Genomic DNA, 22747 nt, shown 5'->3' with positions numbered 1-22747 from the left:
CAGAACAGCGCAGGCTCTGTTCCCCAAAATATGTGTAGCCGCGATTCAGCACCGGGCGTCTCCAGCTGCTACCTGTTGGAACTCGGAACAGACGCTCTGCTTCTGGACGTCCGCGTCCGCGTCCCCGTCTCTCGTGTGAACGCTCCCGCCGGAAGATCAGATTCGCCGAACCTAATTCATTCGGGGGCGGGGCAATCTTTTTCCCTCGCCTGAGAGCAGAATGGTGGAGCCTGGAGTGTGGAGGGCGGTGGTGGAGTAGATGACGGGTCACGGACTCACGGAGTCACGGCAGCAATCGCGCTCGCACGTCACGCTCGGTTCATCGCGAGCGCTCATGACGACATCACGCAACTTGGGGTGTTTGGTCCTTTGCTTATTTTTAGCACGTGTCACATCGAATGTTTAGATACTAATTAGGAGTATTAAACGTAGACTATTTACAAAATCCATTACATAAGTGGAGGCTAAACGGCGAGACGAATCTATTAAGCCTAATTAATCCATCATTAGCAAATATTTACTGTAGCAACACATTGTCAAATCATGGACTAATTAGGCTTAATAGATTCGTCTCGCCATATAGCCTCCACTTATGTAATGAGTTTTGTAAATAGTCTATGTTTAATACTTCTAATTAGTATCTAAACATTCGATGTGACGGGTGCTAAAAATAAGTAGGAGAAACCAAACCAGGCCGTAACGTCTGAAGTCCGAATCATCCTATCTGGTCCCTAGTCTGAATTATCCTGAGCTGCAGTTCAATCGATTCGTGTTTTTTTTTACCGAGGGGGGTGTTTGGATCCTGGATTCGAGTCACATCGGATGTGTAATACTAATTAGAAGGACTAGACGTGAACTAATTATAAAACTAATTATATAAACTAGGGCTAATTCGCGAGACGAATCTATTAAGCATAATTAGTCAATTATCAGCCCATGTGCGCGAAACGAATCTATTAAGCCTAATTAATCCATAATTAGCATATGTTTACTGCAGCATCACATGGGCTAATCATGAACTAATTAGGCTTAATAGATTCGCATCAGGAATTAGCTCTCATTTATGCAATTAGTTTTATCATTAGACTATATTTAATACTCCTAATTAGTGTGCAAACATCCGATGTGACATGGACTAAGGTCCTGTTTGGCATGGCTCCAACTTTGGGTGGAGTTGCTCCGCTCCAAAACTCCAGGCGGAGCCAGCTCTGGGTGGAGTTGGAGCTGTCTGATGGAGGTGTTTGGCTGGGAAGGTATCCCCAGCTTGAGAAGTTTGAAGGTGAATTGTCATTCTTGCCCCAACTCATGATCCCACCTGTCATCCTCTTATTCCCCTCCTCTCAGGTAGCCAAGCAACTTGTTGAGGACATGCGATATTTTCACAGAACGGCGCAAGCTAAAAGTATGTACCCAGGAAAATGGATTTCAATGCAGCAGATAATTTTTCAGACTTTACCCATTGACTTATTTTCAGTACAACCACGAGTTGGAATTTCAGTGGCTGCTTGCCTGCCTCTAGCAAAGAGCTTGCAGCACGTCCCTCGCCCGAAACGGCGCCGCTGCGTCGATGGCCCTGCGCGCCAAGGCGTGGAGCAACAGCCCGAGGAAAAGGAGGAGCCGCCCCCATCGTGGCTGCAGAGCTGCCGCCATCGGTAGGACAGGCGCCTTCGGATGGTCGGCGGCCCTGCGCGGTGGTGCTCCCCCGCATGGCCGACGGAACACCCAGCGACAGCGCATAGCCGGCGCAGGCTCCCGCGGTGGCGCATAGCCAGCGCAGGCTCCTTGTGGCGGCGCGCTTCACGACTGGTGGGTTCCTACGGAGGAGGAGCGCGCGGCGCTGGGAGCCCGTAGATTGGAGGCCATGGCGGCATGCCCAACGGGGAGGGAGGGGCCACGGCGGCCGGCGCCGTGAGGGAGGGGTTGCGCAGGAGGCGAGGCGATGGGCGGCGCTGGCGCGGCGGAGGGTTGTCTCGGGAGGAATAGAAGCAAATCGTTTTTTAACTAGTGGCATTGGTGGGTAATTACCCACCAACTCCACGAGGAGGTTCAAAAGAGGTGGTTTTGGAGCAGCAAAAGTGGTGCTCCAGTAGTCCACCTCCATTTGCACTACAGCTCCATGGAGTTGGCAGCTCCATGAAGTTTTGGAGCTGGGGTGTTCGGCTGGAATTTTTGCTGAAGTTGCTAAAGTTCAGCTCTAAAGTCATGCCAAACAGGACCTAAAGTTTAGTCCGGGTATCCAACCACGGCAGTTTAATTTGGTGTGATGGTTTGGTGTAATTTTATATTCATATTTTATACACGTGGTGGCAAAACTACGAGAAGCTAGTTTGGTGTCCTCGAGAAAAAAGAGAAAGAAAAGCTACCACCTTCCCGTTCCATTTCCACGGTCACTGAGAAACTTTAGGGATGTTTGATTCTTTAGGAGCTCCTAAAATTCATGTCACGTCGAATGTTGAGATACTAATTAGGAGTATTAAATATAAACTAATTATAAAACCAATTGCACAGATGGAGGCTAATTTGCGAGAGGAATCTATTAAGCCCAATTAGTTCATGATTTGACAATATGATGCTACAGTAAATATGTGCTAATGATTGATTAATTAGGCTTAATAGATTTGTCTCGCGAATTAGCCTCCATATGTGTAATTAGTTTTGTAATTAGCTCATGCTTAGTCCCTCTAATTAGCCTTCTAATATTTGATGTGACATGAATTTTAGTCCGGACTAAAGATCCAAACACCTCCAAAGGCGGCAGGAGGGCGGCGATGCTTTTAGCGTCGATCCAACTAATCCCCTTCCATCCAGCGACCCTCCTGGCGCCGGAGTGGGTGGGGAACGGGCGGATCGGCGACCGACGTAGTATAGCTACTAGTTTTTAGGTTGTTTTCTAGTAGGCTAGGGTTTCCGCAAATGTCGCCGACGGCGATGTCTTGCGGCTTTGGGTTCCCCGGCGGAAGCGAAGGCGATGGTAGCGGTTTCGGCATAATCTCAGGCGCTTCTTTCGGGTGGATTTTGTTTCCTCTTCTCTTCTCCGGCGACAGTGGCGATGACGGCACCAATTCGGGTGGAGAGTCAAGGAGGAGGTTTGTGCTCTGTTCCTTTGATGGGATGGGGCTGTTGTGCTTCTCTTTGGGTAGCCTTCCTTTCCGGGTCGGCAAAATATATGCGACATCTTGATGAAACATTTGTAACATATGTGTGAAACATATGCAACACATAGATAAAACACTTGCAATATATGTATGAAAAATAGATAAAACATTTGGAACAGACGTTTGCCCATACGTGTATAGCCACTGCAACATATGGATCTACTTTTGCCACATACATCTGAAACACATGGAACATATGCAACATCTGGATCTACTTTTGCAACATCCATATAAAACACTTGCAATATTCATTTGAAACGTCTGAAACACATGAAACATACGCTTGCAACATGCAGCAAAACCTGGTGGGAGGAGCACTGCATAGCGGAATCCGGTGTTAGGAAACGATGGATGAGGAGGATGACAGCGGGTGGACGGCGCCCTTACCCGCGGAGCAGCTCCTCCTGTGGCTGGTGCGGCTTGCCCCTAGCCCCCAACACTCGAGTGGCGGCCTGAGCGGCTGTGGAGGCGGAGGTCGAGGTGGGGTAGGAGAAGAGGTGGCGGTCTGGGAGGCTACGGTGGCGGAGGCCGAGGCGGGGTAGGAGAAGGGGCGACGGTCTGGGTGGGCACGACCGCCGACGATGACGGGGAGGCCGCCGTGGTCGGGGTGGGCAGCGACAAAGCGCGGCGGACGAGGAAGGGGTCGGCAGCGTCGGGGTCGTCCCCTGATGCGGTAGCTCCTCCGTTGGCCGGCGCGGCTCGCCCCTAGCCTTGGGGGAGCGGCGGCCCACACCCGGCCTTCCCAGCGGAGCAGCTCCCTGACGGCCAAGCCCACTTCCTGGCGGAGCAGAGCTTTAGAGAGAAAGATGAAGGAGAGAGAGATTTGTTGGCTGAAAGGAGCGGTGGGTGAAGGGATAGGGGTGGGTGGATAAGGCAGGGGAGACTTCCGTGAAACCGTGTTTGGAAGTATTTGGTGGAAGAGAACGCTTGAACCAGACTGAACCACGTAGCCGTTCGACGAGGGGACTCACGTCCGGACGCACAGCTTATAGCATTTTCGATTACTTTAATATGATGTTATCCCTTCTCGCAAAAAAAAAAAAGAACAGGAGAAAGAAAATCAGGGTGTGGTGCCATATAAAACGTCGGCAACAAACAATTTCGCTTCAAACAAAAAAGAATGGGAGTAGCCGAGGGCGGTGGCAACAGGCAAGAGAAAATCTTAAACCTCTACAAAGGTACGGCCATCCCAAACCCTCGGAATGGCAGATGAGTTTACTTGCGGAATGACTTTATGGGGAGGATTGGTCTCCAGCATCAGTTTTCCAGAGTTATTATTCTCTTTTGCCAAAAATAAAAGCATCAGGTTTTTCAGAGTTATTCTCTTTTGCCAAAAATAAAAGCATCAGCTTAAGGGCGTGTTTGGATCCTCAGGCTAAAGTTTAGCTCTTGTCACATCGAATGTTCGGATGCTAATTAAAAGAACTAAACATGAGCTAATTATAAAACTAATTGCAGAAGCCCTGGGCTAATTCGCGAGACAAATCTATTAAACCTAATTAATCCATCATTAGCAAATAGTTACTGTAGCAACACATCATCAAATCATGGACTAATTAGGCTTAAAAGATTCGTCCCGCAAATTAGCCTCCATCTGTGCAATTAGTTTTATAATTACCTTATATTTAATACTCTTAATTAGTATCTAACATCCGATGTGACAGGGGCTAAAGTTTAACCGCTGGTATCAAACGGAACCTAAGAAAGGCAGCTAGGACTGCACAGCTTAACTCACTATTTCACCTGCCACTCGCATCCGAAGCTTATGAGCAATTCCTGCAACTACAAGGCAATCTGGCAGCCTTTCAACAACAGGAAAATCATGATTCCTGGACTTATATTTGGGGAACAGGAATTTTCTGCTCAAGCAAAGCCTACAAATTTATGAAAGGACATTCCAACATTCATCAGGTGTATAACTGGTTGTGGAATAGCTGTTATCAAACAAAGCAATTGGTTTTCTTTTGACTTATGTTGAAAGATCAGCTCAACACAAGAGATATTTTGCAAAGAAAAAATATGGAATTACAAAGCTACAATCGTGTCCTTTGCCGGGATGATACTTTGGAAATGGTTCTGCATCTCTTCTTATGGTGCCCCTTCGCCAAACTATGTTGGGACCAAATAAATCTGTGCATCTTAGGACAACATTTCGGGGTATGATAATTTGCAGTCTCTTAAGGATCAGATTGGGCAGCCATTCTTCATGAAAATAATTATCATTATGACGTGGAACATCTGGACATCAATGAATAACCTGATCTTTGACAATCAAGCACCTTCGGTGCAAGGATGTAGACACATCTTCAAGAAATAATTTGCAATGGTTATACACAGGGCAAAGAAGCATAGATATCTGGCTATCTAATTTGTAATATCTTTTTCTTTCAGTCTTTTATTTTTCCTTTTCCTTGTACAAACCCCCTTTTTATTGCTAAAAAACAGAATACAGAAAATGCCTCGCAAAAAAAACCCCAGAAAATGCCAAAGACAAACAGAGATGGGGCTGGCCCGACGCGAAGATTGAAAAATGCCATTTCGCCGCGTACGCAAGTAACGGACGGGTAGTGGTAGCTGAGGATGAGGGCGATGGCCATAACGTCGCGTGTTTCGAGGTGGCATTTTCCACAATATGGACGTACAGTATGTGATATTGCGATGGCACTTGTCATTTATTTCTTTGGAATATACAGCAAAACACAAAAGCACCTGTTTCCGAGCTACTACGCTCCAGCGAATGGAATCAATGGATATTGCCTATCGCATCTCGTTCTCTCTCCGATTCTCCATCCCGCAACTTTTTCCCTCCCGCGTGTACTCCACGGAGACTGATTGGACAGGGGTAAGCCTGCTCGATCAACGCTCAAGCAAACGTGATCCATCTTTATTCAAAAAACAAAAGAGAAAGAAAACGTGAGCCACGAGCAACGAGAGTGAAACCCACCAGTTGTAGAACTAAAATCAGACGTCATAAACTAAGCATATCCTTTCTTTGTAAGGAGGGCATTGCCTTAGCAGCAGAATGGACTCCCGATCCATCCATCCTTAAGTCCAACTGTCTGTCAGCAATCTAAGGGCGTTTCCACCCTCTAAACTCTTACCTCCTAAAAAGTGACTAAAAACTGCCTAAAGTACAAAACACTTCTCCTAAATAGTGACTAAAATCTTTTAGAAGGTCCAAATCTTTTAGGCCCTCACCCCCCTCCTAAAATCAACTAAAATCGGTTCTGGACCGCTCCTACCCCGCACCCACCCCCACCGCACGCCAGACCCCGCCTTACCCTCTCTCTCTCCCGCCCGACTCCCGCCGCCCGCCGCCCATCTCCCGCCGCCCGCTGCTGCCGCGACGCTCGTGGTGAGCGGCACGCAGGGCGCCGCCGGGTGGCGCGTCGCCGCCGCGGCCACCGCGTCCCGCGCCTCGGCGGCCAGCAGCCGCGCGTAGGGCCGCCACGGCCGCCCATCTCCCGCCGCCCAACTCCTGCCGCCCAGCACCCTCAACACACCCACGCACACAGGCACGAGCTTGGGCCGGCGGTAATGGCGGCCGCGGGATCTGACATTCCCGGCGCCAGGAGCTACGGCGGCAGACAAGGAGTGGTCGAGGGGGAAGAGGAGGGGGTCAGGAAGCCGTGGGAGGCGGCGATTTGAAGATGGTGGAGCGGAGGCCGGGGATTTGGCTGGCGGACGGGCTCTGCTCAGCTCGGGGAACGTCGTGGAGGGGAACAGGGGTAGCGGTTTGGTGGGGGAGAGGTGCATCTTGGTCATTTTACCACTTCATTCATTGCCTTTAGTCACTTTTAGGAGGTGGAACAATACTTTAGGAGGTGCCTAAAAACTGCCTAAAATCTTTTAGAAGCTAAAACTTTAGGAGGGTGGAAACAAACACGCCCTAAGTTTCTATCTAACCCAGAGGCACAGAGATTCCCATCGACTTTTATCATTAGGGAAGCGAGGAAAGAGGTGGAAAGACTCCCATCGATGAGCTTCTAAAGAGAGTAGAATGTGGTAGCCCACGAATTAGCATAACTAGCAAAAAGGTTGTGTCATAGTGCAGTATGGCGTGATCGATACCCGGTCTATGTTGAGCCTTTAGTTGCTCACGATCAGTGTTATTCTAAACGCTAAACGGTAAACAGTCGATCACTCTTTATTTAGTGTTTAGACGGTTTAAATGGTGTCTAGATGGAATTGAATGGTCTAAACAGTTTTGCACTTTATCACTAAATTATACATAATCATGCTCATAAAAGATCGAGTATTTTAAAAAGTATATATATTTATGCATATAAAAGACCAAGTACATATATTCATGCATTCAACAAACCAAATATAAATATTTATCTTAGAAAAAACTTAAGTATATATATTTATGGAAGTAATAATTTAAGTGGAATTGATCGTGTAAACGGCCGTTTAGCCTGTATAATAGCGTTTAATTCCATTCTGACTGTTTAGCCTGTTTAATCCCTTTTTGACCGTTTAAACCCGTTTCTGTTTAATGGACCGTTCACAGCTTGAACAAAATAGTTGGCCTCCGGTTCACTGTTTAGACGCCGTTTAAACGGCCGTTTAGACGAACACTGCTCGAGATTGTAAACATTTTTTAAGTAACCAATATATCTCTCTTTAAAAAAAAGAGAAAGGATAAAACGAAGGATATTCCATCGCAAAGAATAAACTAAAGCACATGCCACTAGACACAAAAAATGAATTTTACTGAAAGTAACGGATGTGGTCATATGGAGGTGCAATTTTCCTTCTAGCTTTTATCTCATGACTCATGCAAAGCTCCACGGCTAGCTCCCAAAACTTGCGAAGAGAATAAAAATAAATGGGCTATTTTGCTTAACAAGTGGGCCAAGGCCAGCCACGGCCCAAAACCGAGCTCGACCACCGGGCCGCACGCCTTCTCTCCTCGAGTCGACACGTGCGCTGCACAAGACCTCACCGCGCTGCTCCCGCTGCGGCGCTGCCACCTCCCCGGCGGGCGGCGGCTTCCCCACAATCTAGGAATCCGCCCGGGCGTCCGTCCCTCGATCACGCTCGCGGCCTCCCGTGCGGCTGTGCCACGGGGCCGCCGCAGCCATGTACCGCGTGACCGGGAGCCACCTCGTCGCTTCTCTCAAGGTACCGCCCGACGGAGGGATGCTGCGTGCGGCCGATATATGTGTTTTAGTTTGCTTGTTCTAGCCGTCTAGCTTTGATCCCGTGAAATGGGGGCGGCCGGGCGGGAGAGTACGGTGCTTGATGTTGTTCGGTTTGCCACTCGACTGGAGAAGAAAGTTGTATCCTTTTTTCGTGAAATAGCTAGGGAATTAGAGATGTTCATCGCCTTACGATATCCAGTGATTTCATACCGAATTCGGTTCAGAGAACACTGCTGGTGCACGCCAATTATCAGTAAGCGGGATGTGATTTTGGTTCCATCGTTGCCGTTGATGCTTCAGGTTATGTTAGATGCATGGCGACAGCTTGTTTCGTGTATCTGTTTTCCCAAGTTTTGGCGTTAAGGTTGTGTTAGAGCATTTCCTTGGCTAGTGTTGCACGAATGTTTAGATGATGAGGGCTCTCAGTAACCGAATTGGAAATCAGCTCTATAATGATATTCCTAGTGCCAAATTTTTTTTTACAAGTTGTATTAATAGATGTTTTAAGCAACTGTAGTTTGCATGTAACTAATACACTGTAATCTAACGCTCAAAGAGGATATACAAGTTAATCACCACCCTTTTTCTTTTCTCCTTTGCTGTAAATTTGGTCATCATTTGAAGCAGTTAATCTAGTATTCTGTGCACATGAGTTTCTTTTATTTTTTACATGCAAGGTGTTCTGCATTTGCCATAGCTTTCGGCTGATGTTACCCGGTGTGTCTGCCGACACACAAATCTGCTTTGTTTCATTTTTCATCATTACTGTGGACATATTTTTTGCTTATGTATTCGCAGAGACATGGTTCTAGTAGGTTTGCTAGTACAAGTGTTATTAAGCAGTCTTCAGGAGGTTCATTTGGGGGGAAGTCGAGCCAGCTTCCTCCTCTCGATGTGCCTCTCCGTGGCATTACCCTTCCTCCACCACTTCCAGACTATGTAGAGCCAGCTAAGATAAAAATCACCAGTCTTCCAAACGGCATCAAAATTGCGTCCGAAACATCACCGGTATTTACTTGAACAACACTGCATCGTTTTAGATGTTTCATTCATATATGTCTTCGCCTCCATCTGCGAGAAAGTAACTTCTGTTAGGATTTTACTGCAGAGCCCAGCTGCATCAGTGGGACTGTACATTAACTGTGGTTCTATATATGAAACACCTGAGTCGTCTGGAGCAACACATCTGTTGGATCTAATGGCCTTCAAGAGCACCACAAATAGGAGTCATTTACGGCTAGTTCGTGAAGTAGATGCCATTGGAGGGAATGTTTATATGTCAGCCTCTCGTGAGCAAATGTGCTATACCTATGATGCATTCAAGGCTTATGTACCTGAGATGGTTGAAGTGCTCATTGATAGTGTGAGGAACCCAGCATTTTTTGATTGGGAGGTTAAAGAGCAGGTATTTTGTTATTTGAAGGAAACCACTTCATGCTTTCCTTGACAGGGTGTTAATGATGTCTTGTTGCTGCTACAGCTGCAGAAGATGCAAGCCGACATAGCTGAAGTTTCTGATAATCCCCAGTACTTACTTTTAGAGGCACTCCATTCAGCTGGCTATTCTAGGGCACTGGCAAAGCCTCTGGTGGCTCCAGTATCAGCCGTACATAGGTTGGACAGTAGTATCCTCGAGAAATTCATTTATGTAAGGCTCACCAATTTTCATTCAAAGTATTACTGTTATGGAGGTTTTGCTTTGACCATTGCATATGTTGAGGGATCCAGGAAAACTATATTGCTCCAAGGATGGTCCTTGTGGCAACAGGAGTTGAACATGATGAGTTAGTATCAATTGCTGAGCCACTTCTGTCAGACCTCCCTGGTGTGAAGCCTCCGGAAGACCCAAAATCGGTCTATGTAGGTGGAGATTATCGTTGTCAAGCAGACTCTGCAGTGAGTTCTTGTTGCTACCTGGTGCTTACGGGTTATACATGATGCATTTGGTTTATTTCTGTACTCATAGCTTATTTTTTTGGAACAGAAAACACATGTAGCTCTCGCTTTTGAAGTGCCAGGTGGGTTTTATGAGGAGAAAACAGCTATCATTGCGACGATCCTTAAGGTACTATTGACAAACATTCAGGTTTCTTGGAGCTCCATATTGGATTTTCTTTTTCTTGGAGACACTCTATAGTTTAGACATTTATTAGTGGTTGGCACACTTGTACTAGATGTTAAGTTCTGAGAATTTTTTTGCAGATGCTCATGGGTGGAGGATGTTTTTGCTCTTCTGGCGGTCTTGGGAATGGAATTTATTCCCGACTATGTATGTATCTTTGCAGTTTTTCATCCCTGTTAACGAGTCAATAACTTTTGAAGTTATTTAGTATTTAAACACAATGTTTAACGCACAGATCTTCGGATCCTAACCAACTACCAACAGATCGAGTTCTTCTCCGCGTTCAACAGTATCTATGATCGTTCTGGTCTTTTTGGCATTCAAGCAATAACTGTAAGCCTCTTATATTGTGTTCTCATGAAACCCAGGAAGATAGCACTTGACGCTTCTCTTGTCTGTCTTGGAAATATCCTGCACTCTTTAGTTTCCAATATGTTTATTGTGTAACATTTGACCTTTGTGCTTAGTTGATGTGTGTGCACGTTCACTTTTTGACTTAGCTTTATTCAGTCTTAAGCAAAGAAAGCATGTGAAAGACTAGGTGAATGTGTGAATAAGTTCTAGTAGGCTAGTAGCTAGTGGTTTTTCTGGCCATTATAGAGGGCAGAAGTAAACCAAAGCACCATGGGAATGTTCCATGTTCTTGATTGCAATAACAAATGGTAGAGAGGTGGCCAATAATTTCCCAGGATACATCCAACAGGATTGTGACCTTGTGTCAGATACCATCCGACTGGATTCTCTATTCAGAGTAAATGCCGAAGAGACATCTCAACTGCCCTATATTTATCAAACAAGTTGATTTTGTGACCCATCCCACATCTCTGTATTTTGTCCAAAATTGTGTTCACCATTTCCCCCTCTGGCCTTCCCCATTATCTCTACCTTGGCTTGGAAGATGTTATGTAAAGAACATGTCAAGATTGTCTACATACTTGCAGAGATTCAGCATGCTCTTTTTTCTATCATTGTATTATCAAATAAATGGTAGCCTTTATTGTTGTCTCCTGTACGTTATGTCGTTGTGAACTTACTCCTTGTTATACAATTGAATCTGACATAGCCTGGTGACTTGCAATAATTCAATCGGAGCCCTGATTTTGTGTCAAAGGTTGTGGATTTGGTAGCGGGAGAACTCCTTGAAGTTGCTACTCCTGGAAAAGGTTTCTTGTTTGACATCTTGAGATTTATGGTGGATCTTTGTGTAGATTAGCCGTATTGATGATATTTTCTCATTGCTGTATTTTTACCTAGTTACACAAGAAGAGCTTGATTGAGCTAAACATGCGACCAAGTCTGCAGTATTGATGATCTTGGAGTCAAGAGTGCGCATTCATAACCCCTAGACCCTAGTTGGATCCTTTGTACTTATCTTTTGTTTTGTATGAAAGCATTACCATTTTCGTTTCTTCATTGCAGGCTCTAGCATCTGAGGAACTTGGTAAGCAGATTTTGACTTTTGGGGAAAGGTATAATTATACGAGCATTGATCAATCAGTGATTAATTGCATCCCATTCTTAAACTTCCACACACACTAGCCATGTATTAGACTATTAGTATAGTTTACAATGTGGAAAATCGTATCAGCCCCATTGACCAAACCTGGCAATAATGCTATGGAAATCGTATTGGACCCTTTTTGACTTTAGGCTTTCAGAATTTGTGACTGTTCCTATAAACAATACCCAAACATGCTCCTATAAAAAAAAAACCAAACAGGCTTGCTTGGTAACCTGTGGTGTGTGGATTAGGCCCTGGCTGAAATGGAAATTCATCTGGAGCGCTGATCTTGGGTTGTTCAGGTTCAGTTGCATCTTTAATGGTGCAGGACTGGGCTTTGTCCATGGGCTCTGTAGTCTGTACATGAACAGTTAAGCAAGGAACTTTCATGTCTGTCTCTGTGTATGAAGAGGCCTGGTGAACCAAGTCCAGGGTTGGCACTTGGCAGTAGAACTAAAATGGGTTGGGTAGGGTTATTCTTGTGGACTTAGGCCTTGGGTTTTAAGATAAGTCTAGTTGAGTTGAGCTACATTGGGACTGTGCTGCTTGTTTGACTCAATGGTTCAGGTGGGATCCATGTTTGCTTCTCCTTTCTCTCTTTCCATGGTTGTGAATGCGATTTGCCTATGTTGGTATTGCAGCAAACCTATTGAGAGTTTCTTGAAATATCTTGAAGAAATCACTTTGGATGACATTTCTTCAACCGCCAAGAAGATCATTTCTTCACCCCTTACAATGGCATCGATGGGCGATGGTACGTTGTAACACCCACATCGCTTTTCTCCCTTCCCCCTTTCTCGGAAAGATTGTTGTACCTGTGGAGTTGTGATTTGCTTGAATGTCTTCCTTGCAGTTGTTCATGTACCTAGCTATGAGTCAGTCAGCCGGAAGTTTCACTCAAAGTGAGGAAGCCTATATGGCTGATCAGCTGTGCCTCATGACTTGCAAGGTGCAGATGTGTAACTCTTCTGTTCTACGCTAACTTCTCTTGGACATCTATAAGCAAAATAGTAGCCAATGGCAATGGTGATGACAGTGCCATCTCATATTCTTTTTTTCTGCTAATGCTAGAGATTAGGGGGAAAAGAAAAGCCGTGACAGCTCTGATCTCCTTGCTGTAGGGATCATGTTTGTTTGCTTTTCCTATACTGAGGAACGAGCATAGCCAAGCTGTCTCCGCTGAATTTGTATAGTCCGTAAAACTTTGGAGTCATTTTGACGTTTTGTTGACCTGATAACTGATGGCTGCCTTTTTTTTTCGCCTTTTGAACCTTGGTCTCTTAGGTTCTGAAGAAGTTCCTCAGTGACTGATCTGTTTCTTTGCATTTGATCCGTACAGTGCTGATGCTCAGCCTGAATGTGACGCTGGGTGCTGAGTCTTCGGACAGTTGCTAAGAACAAAACAGGTGGCAGCGACTGTGACGCTCGTTTCGCCTGAGGATTCGTCAGGGTAGGCGCATTTGCAGCTATCTATGGGCGACGATACTTGGGTATGGTTCCGATAACAGCACTCATAGTCGCATTGCCATGGTCCAGAAGAATGCCCCGGGCCCCGTGTCGCTCTCATTACCATGGTCCTGAAAGGATGCCGAGCACGTCTCCTTCCACCTCAAATTCCCGATTCCAGAAACTGTGAACCATACACCTTTTTCAGTTCTAGAGTGCAGACGAATCCCTGCTTTTTACGTGAGCGCGTGAAATGGACTTTCTCGTCTACACGTACCGAGGGGATACCGGATGGATAGGGGAACTGAGTTCAACGGAGGGAAAAAAAAATCCTCCGTTGGCTGCACCAGCTCGTTCGGCTGGCTGCTTTGCAGCTGGCTGCTGCTGCTCGGCTCTCTGCCGCACCTGGAAATTGTTTACTCCCGGCAGCGACATACTTGTGCACGGTGCAGTGCAGTGTGCTCACCGTCCATTTCGAGAAATCACGCACTACAATGTTTGAAAAGGAAAATCACGTACTACAGCCGGAAGCTTTCGGAAAGGCAAGAGGGGAGCGAGCGCGGTGTCATCAGGTCATGTGCCGAGATGCGCAAGAGCGGAGAGCCAACCGCCCAATGCACGCGCCCGCTCGTGAACTCCAGCGCCGCCTGTCCGTCTGGTGCCCCAGTCGGCAGCTGCCTAGTATGCCCTTGCCTACTTGCCCGTACAACCGATATGAGAGCTTTGGTGCTGGGGGGCTCCTTGTTACATGTGCCAGTGTCCTAGACTCCTAGTAGGTCGTAGTAAGTCATATGCCTACTTCGGCTCAGTTCAATGCACTGCCACATTGCCACCTTAGATACACTTTTTTTAAAAGAAAAATATACCTTACATACTCTCGGATCGAAGATATGGGTACACTTTTTTAAAGAAAAGCATATCTTAGATACTCTCTGATTGAAAATCTAAGTACTATATAATCTATCAGATAACACTTTTACTATCAATTCTAAAAAGATATACTACTTTAAATAAGGAAAGTTGTATATTATAAAAATATATTCACAAGGAAGCTTCTAATACTGATCTCATGTTATCAAGGTATACTAATTTTTAGATATTAGTAAGCCATTCTCATTTCAAGTTTCATGAAGGTTTTAAACCCATTAAATAATATGCCACGTAGATAAAAATGGTGGCATGGCATAAAATTTATGAAGAGAGAAAGAGGAATTATGTTGAAACTCCATTAAGAACAATTTATTTCATCTCCATAACTTTTTTGTTGATCATGTGTGACCATGGCTAGTATGCCATTACTTAATTTAGTTACAATTACAAGTGGCTACATATTCATATGGCATATTTGATTTCAACACCATATAACAATTAAATACTATGAGTAGCCTATGAAATCGTGATACGAAATTGTGTATTGTGAGTGGCTATTTCATTCATCAACTTAAATCTTTGAAGATGATGTGACACTTTTGAAAATAGCGTAATGCAACTCTCCACTGAGAATGGTCCAACTAGAGGTAAAAGTTTTGACCCTAGATGAGCTTAGACTTTCTCGTCGAACAGAGTACTTACCGACGGCTTCCTGACTTCCTCTGTGTAACTACATTCGTTTTCACCTCGCGCTCTGCTCGCTGCTCGCATGTGTTTGGTGAATTACTCTTTTCCTTTTCTGTTCAAATGGACAAGATCTTTCATTTAACTTGCGTATCCAGCTCGAAAAAAAATCCATGAAGGGAACAGGAACATGGTGTTGCTTTCTCTTATCTAATCTGTTTCTTTACCTCTCAAAAGAAATGACAAAAATATGCATTCTCTAGTCAGACCTCCTATAAATATCACAACCAGCAAATGTCAACCCCGAAGGAGAATTCGCTTAAGTTAGCAACCTTATCATTCTGTTCATCTATTCACAGGCTACAACCTCTACAAAATCCCAAACAAGTCATGAAGTCAACCACAAACAATCCTCGCAAGAAGGAATTAACAGAATCAATCACCACCACCACCTGTGCGGCTATGCCATCGGCCATCTATCATCAGCAACACCGGCGGCGTCACCGTCACCGTCACCCCCCGCCATCGTGGACAGCAGAAACCACCCTTCCCTCCAGAGCTCCGGACCCTTCTCCCCTTTCCCCTTCTCCGCGCTTCGCTCCTCTTCGCCCCTCGCCGACTATTTAAACCCGCGCTTCTTCTCCCGTCGGCTTCCGGTGAGAGGAAACCATTTTTTAACCGCAGCGGGAGACCCACACACCCAAAGCCGAGCAGGGGGAGCTCGATCAAAAAGCTTCTAGGGAGTCGGGCGGAGTGCTCCAATGGCGTCGTCCCACATCATTCTGCCCAAGGAGGAGGAGGCGGCGGCGGCGGAGGCCGGGCTGGGAGTAGCGGTGGAGGCGGACCACGACTCCCCGGCGCAGCGGCCGTACCAGGAGCCCGCGCCCGGGAAGGCGGCGCTGCCGTTCTCGGCGACGTGCGTCCGGATCTCCCGCGACTCGTACCCGAACCTCCGCGCGCTCCGCAACGCCTCGGCCTTGGACCTCCATGACGACGACGCCGCCTTCGTCAAGCTCGAGGAGGGCGACTATGGATACGTGCTCGATGACGTCCCGCACCTCACCGACTACCTACCCGACCTCCCCGTGAGCGCCGCAGCCTCCCTCCCGTCTCTCTGCTTGCTCCGTTGCCTGATCTGTTGTTCCTGGGTGAAAATTGCTACTATGATGTTTTCAAAAAAAAAAATTGCTGCTATGAATCGCAACGATGCGTGTGATGGGATCGTTTTGGGCTCGAGGATCTCAGTTCGAGTAGCTTTGGTGCCATTTTAAAAGTTATTAGGTGAAGTTTTGTTTGCTACCCGGCGGTTTTATTTGGAAATATATGGGGAATTGGTCGGTCGAGGAGGCATTTTCGGATGCTTGGCGCTTTTGCGACTCTTGCCAGCGTGCATACAGCTCGTTTAGCTGGATGTGATCTAATAGAAATGCAATATTACTTGTCGATTCCTATCAGAATTGAGGCTGTCGTGGATCTTATGCGCCCCTTGCGTCTGTGACTGTTCGTATGTGACGTTTCTTAGATGTCTTGTTTACATGCTTCTGGAAGGAATTACTTGTATTAGTTGACACCCTGTCATTGCTGTTGTAAATCATCGACGTGTCCATTCACAGGACATTCTGTTTAATTTTAAGGGAAAGCTAAATCTCACCGAGTGAAATAGAGCCCCTCCTCACCCAAATTTTTCTTCACCCCATCCCCTTTCTTCTCCAACTCTGGCGAGATTCCGGTGAGGTTAGAGTTCAGGGTTAGGGGTTCGGGGGTTGCCGGGGTGGGGCTGCTCACCGCCGGCCTTAGAGGGAGGGCTGGCGGCGGCAGGCTGACCTGGTGGAGGTGGCGGGCGCGGGGGGTGGCGAGGCGCGGCGGCGGGGGCGCCGCCGACCGGGCGGCGGAGGATGGCGGTTGGGTGGTGCCGGGGTGGGGGCGTCGATGGTGACGGTGGCGGTGGGAGGAGGCGGCGGCGGGAGGGGCAGGAGGCGGCCGGCGCGGAGCTCCGGCGGACCCTAGCCTGCCCGCGCCGGAGGGGTGGGGGAGGGCTTGGGCGGCGGGCGGCGGAGGGGTGGGGGAGGAAGAAGAAGAGGGTGGGGGGAGGAGGAGGAAGAGGGTGTGTGTGGGGGGGGGGAGATAAGGAGGGAGAGAAGGGATCTGAGCCGCCGATTTTAGATCCAATGGCTTAGAAATTCGTGTGAGGAGGACCTCTGTTTCACCTGGGTGAGCTAAGCTAATTTTAAGTTAAAATGACCTCGTTTTCAAGGTGATATCACAAGCATTAAGCTAATAGTTTCCCTGTTTGAATTTTCTGGCAGACTTTTCCTAATCCTTTGCAAGATCATCCGGCGTACTCAACTGTCAAGTGAGGATTTTCTTTCTCTTTGACTTTTCTATTTCTTCCCGATAACCTCTAATCTTCCTCGTTGTGCAATATGTTAAACTGAATTTTCTGTTCACACATTCACCAGGCAGTATTTTGTCAATGCAGATGATACAGTACCTGAAAAGGTAAAATAATATTGGATTTGTTGGTTCCATGTGTCCATGTTATTTGTTTGAGTGGTGACGGAAAAATGACTTGTTCTTTATGCTACCACAGGTGGTCGTTCAGAAGAACAGTCCACGAGGAGTCCACTTCCGTCGTGCTGGACCTCGTCAGAGAGTATGATGGCTTCTACACGCACCTAGTATACCTTTTGCGAGCAATGCATTATTTACATATATTAACATACATATTCAAACCTCAGGTGTATTTCGAGTCAGAAGAAGTGAAAGCTTGCATTGTAACCTGTGGAGGCCTTTGCCCTGGGCTCAATACTGTCATCAGAGAGTTGGTCTGTGGTTTGTCCCACATGTACAACGTTAACGATGTTTTCGGAATACAGGTTTGAGTCGTTCCGGACTACCTATGTCGATTCTGGACAATATAATGCGGCACTATTCGTTCCACACAGTTTTTAACTTGTCCTTTCTTTCTGTCTTTGTGGCAAGTCTTGATATTTGGCCTTGGACTCTTGCAATAAATCAATTGGAATTTTGCAAATTCAAACTCAGTAAATATATCATTTTATATTGCATTGTACTGGAATAGTTGCAGGTGCACAATATTTTTGATTCACATTTTCCAACTGTTACAAACTTTTTGCCAGCTAGTGGTTGCCATGATAATGTACACATCTTGATTGCAGTGAATCATAGATAAATGTTTTATCTTTCTGTAGTCTATGCATGAAATTTTCTGTTATCATGTAACATGCTGTAAGCAATTTTCCAGAATGGATACAAGGGTTTCTATTCGAGCAATTATCTTTCCATGATACCAAAGAGTGTGAATGATATCCACAAACGAGGTGGTACGGTTCTTGGAACATCTCGTGGTGGTCATGATACCAAAAAGATTGTCGACAACATTCAAGATCGTGGAATTAATCAGGTACGTGCTTCCTGTTGCTGATTAGTGCTTTTCGTATAATCCTCCTTATTTTGGAGGTTGAGTAAATATCCTTCTGTACCACATCTAGGTGTACATTATTGGAGGAGATGGAACTCAGAAGGGTGCATATGAGATATACAAGGTAACGACTGTCATGAGTATATCTGCCAGACTACCACGCGTGGTTCAGAACTTCATATATAGTTGAACTGTTTCATTTGTGCATAGAACTTCTGTACCATCAGTTCAAGTGCGCTCAAGCAGTAGGGACCTCATGCGGTAGTGTTGAATGTCCTCCAAGTATATGCATACGTATCATCAGATGTTTCTATAGACAAAATATTGTGAAGGATTTTAATCCAGAAGTTATTTTTTTCTTATTATGTTATATTTTAAAAATTACCACAGGAAATTCGGAAGCGTGGTCTACAAGTAGCTGTAGCTGGTATTCCCAAGACAATCGATAATGATATAGCGGTAATTTTTGGTGCTTGCAAAGAAGCTTTTGCTGCAAACATCTTGATTTGAATGATTGTAATGCAGAGACTTGGATCATGCTGATTGTTTGTATACATCTATTGTTAGGTTATAGACAAGTCATTTGGTTTTGATACTGCTGTAGAGGAGGCACAGCGTGCCATTAATGCAGCTCATGTGGAAGCTTCAAGTGCTGAAAATGGGATTGGGTTAGTGAAGCTTATGGGTCGCTATAGTGGTTAGTTTTCCGGCCTATGAACTGAATGTTCACCCTCTGTCATAGCATAATGGATTCCTGTTTTCTTTCACTTTACTATTTTCATTGTGCTGTCCTTACTCTTATACTTCCTCGGTAATGCAGGGTTTATTGCTATGTATGCAACTCTTGCAAGCAGAGATGTGGTGAGTTAATGGTTTCTATTACCTAAACTATTCCAATCATTCTGAAGTTTATTCAAGTGTCCTGTTTTACGAATTTGGCCCTGTTACCCTTTTGAATGCTGACACATCATTTGTCGTTTTTGTAGATGGAACTAATTATTCATGTCCATCTTATGTAGGACTGCTGCTTGATTCCTGAGTCACCTTTCTATTTGGAAGGGGAGGGTGGACTATTCGAGTATATAGATAGGAGGTTGAAGGAGAACAACCACATGGTTATTGTGGTGGCTGAGGGAGCAGGGCAGGATCTTATTGCTCAAAGTATACCTGCTGCAGATCAGCAAGATGCTTCCGGAAATAAGCTGCTTCTTGATGTTGGTCTCTGGTTGACTCACAAGATTAAGGTACATTTCTGTTAGTCATTTTTGCTCTCTATAATCCATTTTGATTCCCATTTTTATAACTATCATTGCTTGAAATGACAGTTTAACATACACTTTGTCCACATCTTTTTAATTTCCACTAAAACTACAACAATGTACACATGGTTGTGACGTATTCTCTTGGGTTTGGAACAAGTCTACCATATGCAATATATAATGATACCCGGGATATGTTTCAACATCCAAGGAAAAAAATATTGTGTGAACTTGTATTCTGCCATATTCCCTCATTTGCAAAATCTACGCTTTCTTGTGATAATAGCCAGTTAAATAATATATATAAGCCTAGGTGGAGGGTGGAGGTTTGGAGCATTGTTACTTAACTAGCTGCATGCATCAGCATAAGATGTGCAGTTAAATTACTTAAATATTCCATGCGCTGAGTAGTTGGATGTAAATTATGATTATATATACTTTATACTCAAGGGTATGTATAGCTTAGAAGCTCGACAACGTCATGATTTCTTTTTGGTGTCTTAGTGATTAGTGTTTGCATGGTGTTGCTCGAAGGTTTCTCCGAGCAATTATTTATTGTTGCATTGCTACTTTGTAGGATTATTGCAAGAGCAAGAAGATGGAAATGACTATTAAATACATAGGTAATTTTCTCGTGTTTACTCCTATGCGGTGTTAGTTTGTACTTACAACATGTCCAGGAATATGGCAAGAACATTTTTTCCTTTCTAATGCAGATCCAACTTACATGATCCGTGCTATTCCAAGCAATGCATCGGACAACGTCTATTGCACACTGCTCGCACATAGTGCCATTCATGGTGCAATGGCAGGATACAGCTTTACAGTTGGAATGGTCAATGGCAGGCATGCTTACATACCATTTCATGTGAGTATAACTTTCGCTCTATCCTTTCGTAAACATAGATGGTATTAGTATGCCCTTCCTGCCAGTTGGATGCAAGTTTTAGGAAATAAGCACATAGGTTCAGGGCCACCAGTATATCCTCTGGGCCGTTGAATTTCTTATTTAGTTTCTTTTTGGCAGAGACAGCTGTCATGGTGGATCATGCTAAGATGCCCAAACATTTCGCTCGCTTGGCACAATCTTGCTTGCTGCATGCTAAAAAGAAATGAGTTCAACTCAGTATAATTCTAAACAAGCCTTGTGTTTCATAAAAGGAGCACATAAGGAGCGTACACCTCACCACTTACCAGTACTCCAGTAGCAATTGCATTGCACTGCATTTGGTCTGAAATTTTGCAAAGCACCTAAGTGGGCATTGAAGCTCAACTAAAATTTCTCCTGTAGCTTTGCTTTCACTAGAGATGGGATTTGTCTTCTAGAAGGAATGAAACTTCTGAGGAATTTCATGATTTTACCTTTGCACCTTTTAACATTACTTCAAATTTTATCCTGACAACAGAGGGTAACATCGACGAGGAACAAGGTGAGGATAACCGACAGGATGTGGGCGAGGCTGCTGTCTTCAACCAACCAGCCGAGCTTCCTGAGCCAGAAGGACATCAACGCCGCCAGAGAAGCCGATAAGGCAGCCAACAGCAGGAAGAACGGAGAGAACGCGAAGAAGCAACCTGCATCAGTGTTGGCAAATGGTGAGAAATAGTACGATTTTGACGGTTTCGTAGTTTTGTACAGTACCTAGTGCAATTTGGCTGAGGCCAATAGGCCAAAACTGCAAATTCAGTGAGTTTTGTTTAATCTGCACCGTTCCCATTCCACGGAACGGAGTACACTCCCCGAACACGTTCTTGGTAGTTCATTCACGTAATAAAAGCTCTATATTTTGTGTACTTGCATCAGACAACATGTAGAGCTCTGCAATTTGAAAGCTACCTTGTTGGATGGCAGTGTTCTGGCCAAACCAAATAATCACGTGTGAGCAGCAGCTCTTCTGCTAGAACTTCCTTCCTATATGATCGTGTCGTTGGCGCAGCGATATCACGGGAGGCTACTTTCCGCTGCTCAGTGCTATTTCCCGTGCAACACCAAACCAGCCCAGGTTTCCCATCTTCCTCCCCTGACGTCCCTACGTTTTTTGCATGGGAAGAAGACACCGACGCCGTCGACGCGCCACCTCCGGCGTCGACACAGCCAGCGAACGCAGATCCTATGCCACCATCTGCAGCACCGGACGTCGACGACGCGAGGGCACCTGACTCCGACAATGCGGACGACGACACCGGCGCAGCCGCGGCAGATCAGCCGGATCAGCCAAACCAAGAAGCAGAAATGGCGCAGGCGCCCGACGGTGCAGCTGCAACCGTAACCCTGGCGGAGGAGAAGCCCACGCCCGGAACAAACGCCTCGTGGCCCGCGGCGACGCCAGAGCGCGACGTGGCGCCGGCGCTGCAAACCGGAGAGCGTAGGGCGCAGGTGGGCGAGACGGAGCCGGACGTCGACAACGTAATGCCCCGACCAGGCTGCACGATGCCACCGTCGCCGCCGGCGCAAGACTCGGAGGGGTCCTCCGACACGCAGAGCGCCGACGGCCGCGGAGGAAGCCCACTGCACGGGGAGAAGCCGAGGCAAGCGGCGGGCGCGAGCGTGAAGCGGGACGTGGCCGCCTCCAAGTCGAGGCTGCTCGCGTTCCGGTCCTTCTCGCGGGACAAGAAGGCGGGCAAGCCCGGGGGTGTCGCGGACGACACGGCTTCTCCGGAGGGACGCAAGGCGGGGGAAGAGGGCGCGGCGGAGCACAAGGAGAAAGGCAAGGAGATAAGGAAGAGGTTCTGGAAGTGATCTTGATCATCAAAGTGGTGGTGCGCTAGTTTTTGCCGTGCACGTCTTGCGGGCGGCAAACTTGTAATTATGCACAGTGGTGGTGTACTTTGATTTTTTTCCCCCTCCAAGTATTGTGATGCAGCATGAGCTTGGATTCATTGGTTGGCTTTTTCATGTAATAATTTATCAACAGCTTCAAGTCACGAACACAACTTTGGTGCTAGTTTGTCGTATGAGGATGGTCCGTATCCTCTTGGAAGACAAATTCCTTTTCATTTTCTCCAACACCGTCAGGAAAAACTTTCCAGAAATGTTCTGAAACGAAAGGAGTAGGTTTGCCCATATGTAGCCATTTGAACCCTAGTGTAGAAGTAAGAAATAGTGAGATTCCACAAATTA

The 22747-nt window shown here is 46.1% G+C and overlaps 2 protein-coding genes and 1 long non-coding RNA gene across 8 annotated transcripts; 2 read left to right on the top strand and 1 right to left on the bottom strand.

Moving 5' to 3' along the window:
• The first annotated feature begins 8083 nt into the window (after positions 1-8083).
• On the top strand, positions 8084-13195 carry LOC117857631 (mitochondrial-processing peptidase subunit alpha). 5 transcript variants are annotated; one of them, XM_034740402.2, is made up of 13 exons: positions 8084-8282; positions 9101-9310; positions 9411-9707; positions 9783-9950; positions 10031-10198; positions 10287-10367; positions 10505-10571; positions 10660-10757; positions 11536-11587; positions 11679-11749; positions 11844-11865; positions 12567-12679; positions 12779-13195. In XM_034740402.2, exons 1-10 carry the CDS (start codon positions 8241-8243, stop codon positions 11699-11701), a joined length of 1206 nt encoding a protein of 401 aa, XP_034596293.1. In that variant the 5' UTR covers positions 8084-8240; the 3' UTR covers positions 11702-11749; positions 11844-11865; positions 12567-12679; positions 12779-13195. The 5 variants fall into 5 exon arrangements, with proteins under 5 accessions (XP_034596293.1, XP_034596292.1, XP_034596291.1 ...); XM_034740401.2 differs by having other exon boundaries at positions 11844-11893; XM_034740403.2 differs by having other exon boundaries at positions 8085-8282; positions 11488-11587; positions 11844-11893.
• Positions 13196-15347: 2152 nt separating this feature from the next.
• Positions 15348-22633, top strand: LOC117857627 (ATP-dependent 6-phosphofructokinase 6). 2 transcript variants are annotated; one of them, XM_034740391.2, is made up of 15 exons: positions 15348-16010; positions 17232-17278; positions 17385-17424; positions 17516-17578; positions 17664-17801; positions 18191-18349; positions 18438-18491; positions 18758-18826; positions 18935-19064; positions 19188-19228; positions 19387-19611; positions 20204-20249; positions 20343-20494; positions 21033-21222; positions 21681-22633. In XM_034740391.2, the coding sequence occupies exons 1-15, from the start codon at positions 15687-15689 to the stop codon at positions 22364-22366; spliced, it is 2364 nt and encodes a 787-aa protein (XP_034596282.1). In that variant the 5' UTR covers positions 15348-15686; the 3' UTR covers positions 22367-22633. The 2 variants fall into 2 exon arrangements, with proteins under 2 accessions (XP_034596282.1, XP_034596281.1); XM_034740390.2 differs by having other exon boundaries at positions 21678-22633.
• Positions 20365-21036, bottom strand: LOC140222737 (uncharacterized). The gene is made up of 2 exons (XR_011898194.1): positions 20821-21036; positions 20365-20728 (listed from the first exon to the last, which is right to left on the bottom strand). It is a non-coding gene; the product is annotated as an uncharacterized lncRNA (long non-coding RNA).
• Positions 22634-22747: the final 114 nt, after the last annotated feature.

This window comes from Setaria viridis, chromosome 5 (assembly GCF_005286985.2).
Source record: "Setaria viridis chromosome 5, Setaria_viridis_v4.0, whole genome shotgun sequence".
NCBI classification, from domain to species: domain Eukaryota; kingdom Viridiplantae; phylum Streptophyta; class Magnoliopsida; order Poales; family Poaceae; genus Setaria; species Setaria viridis.
The sequence above is the reverse complement of the archived record's forward strand: the minus strand, read 5'-3'. Positions and strand labels throughout refer to the sequence as shown.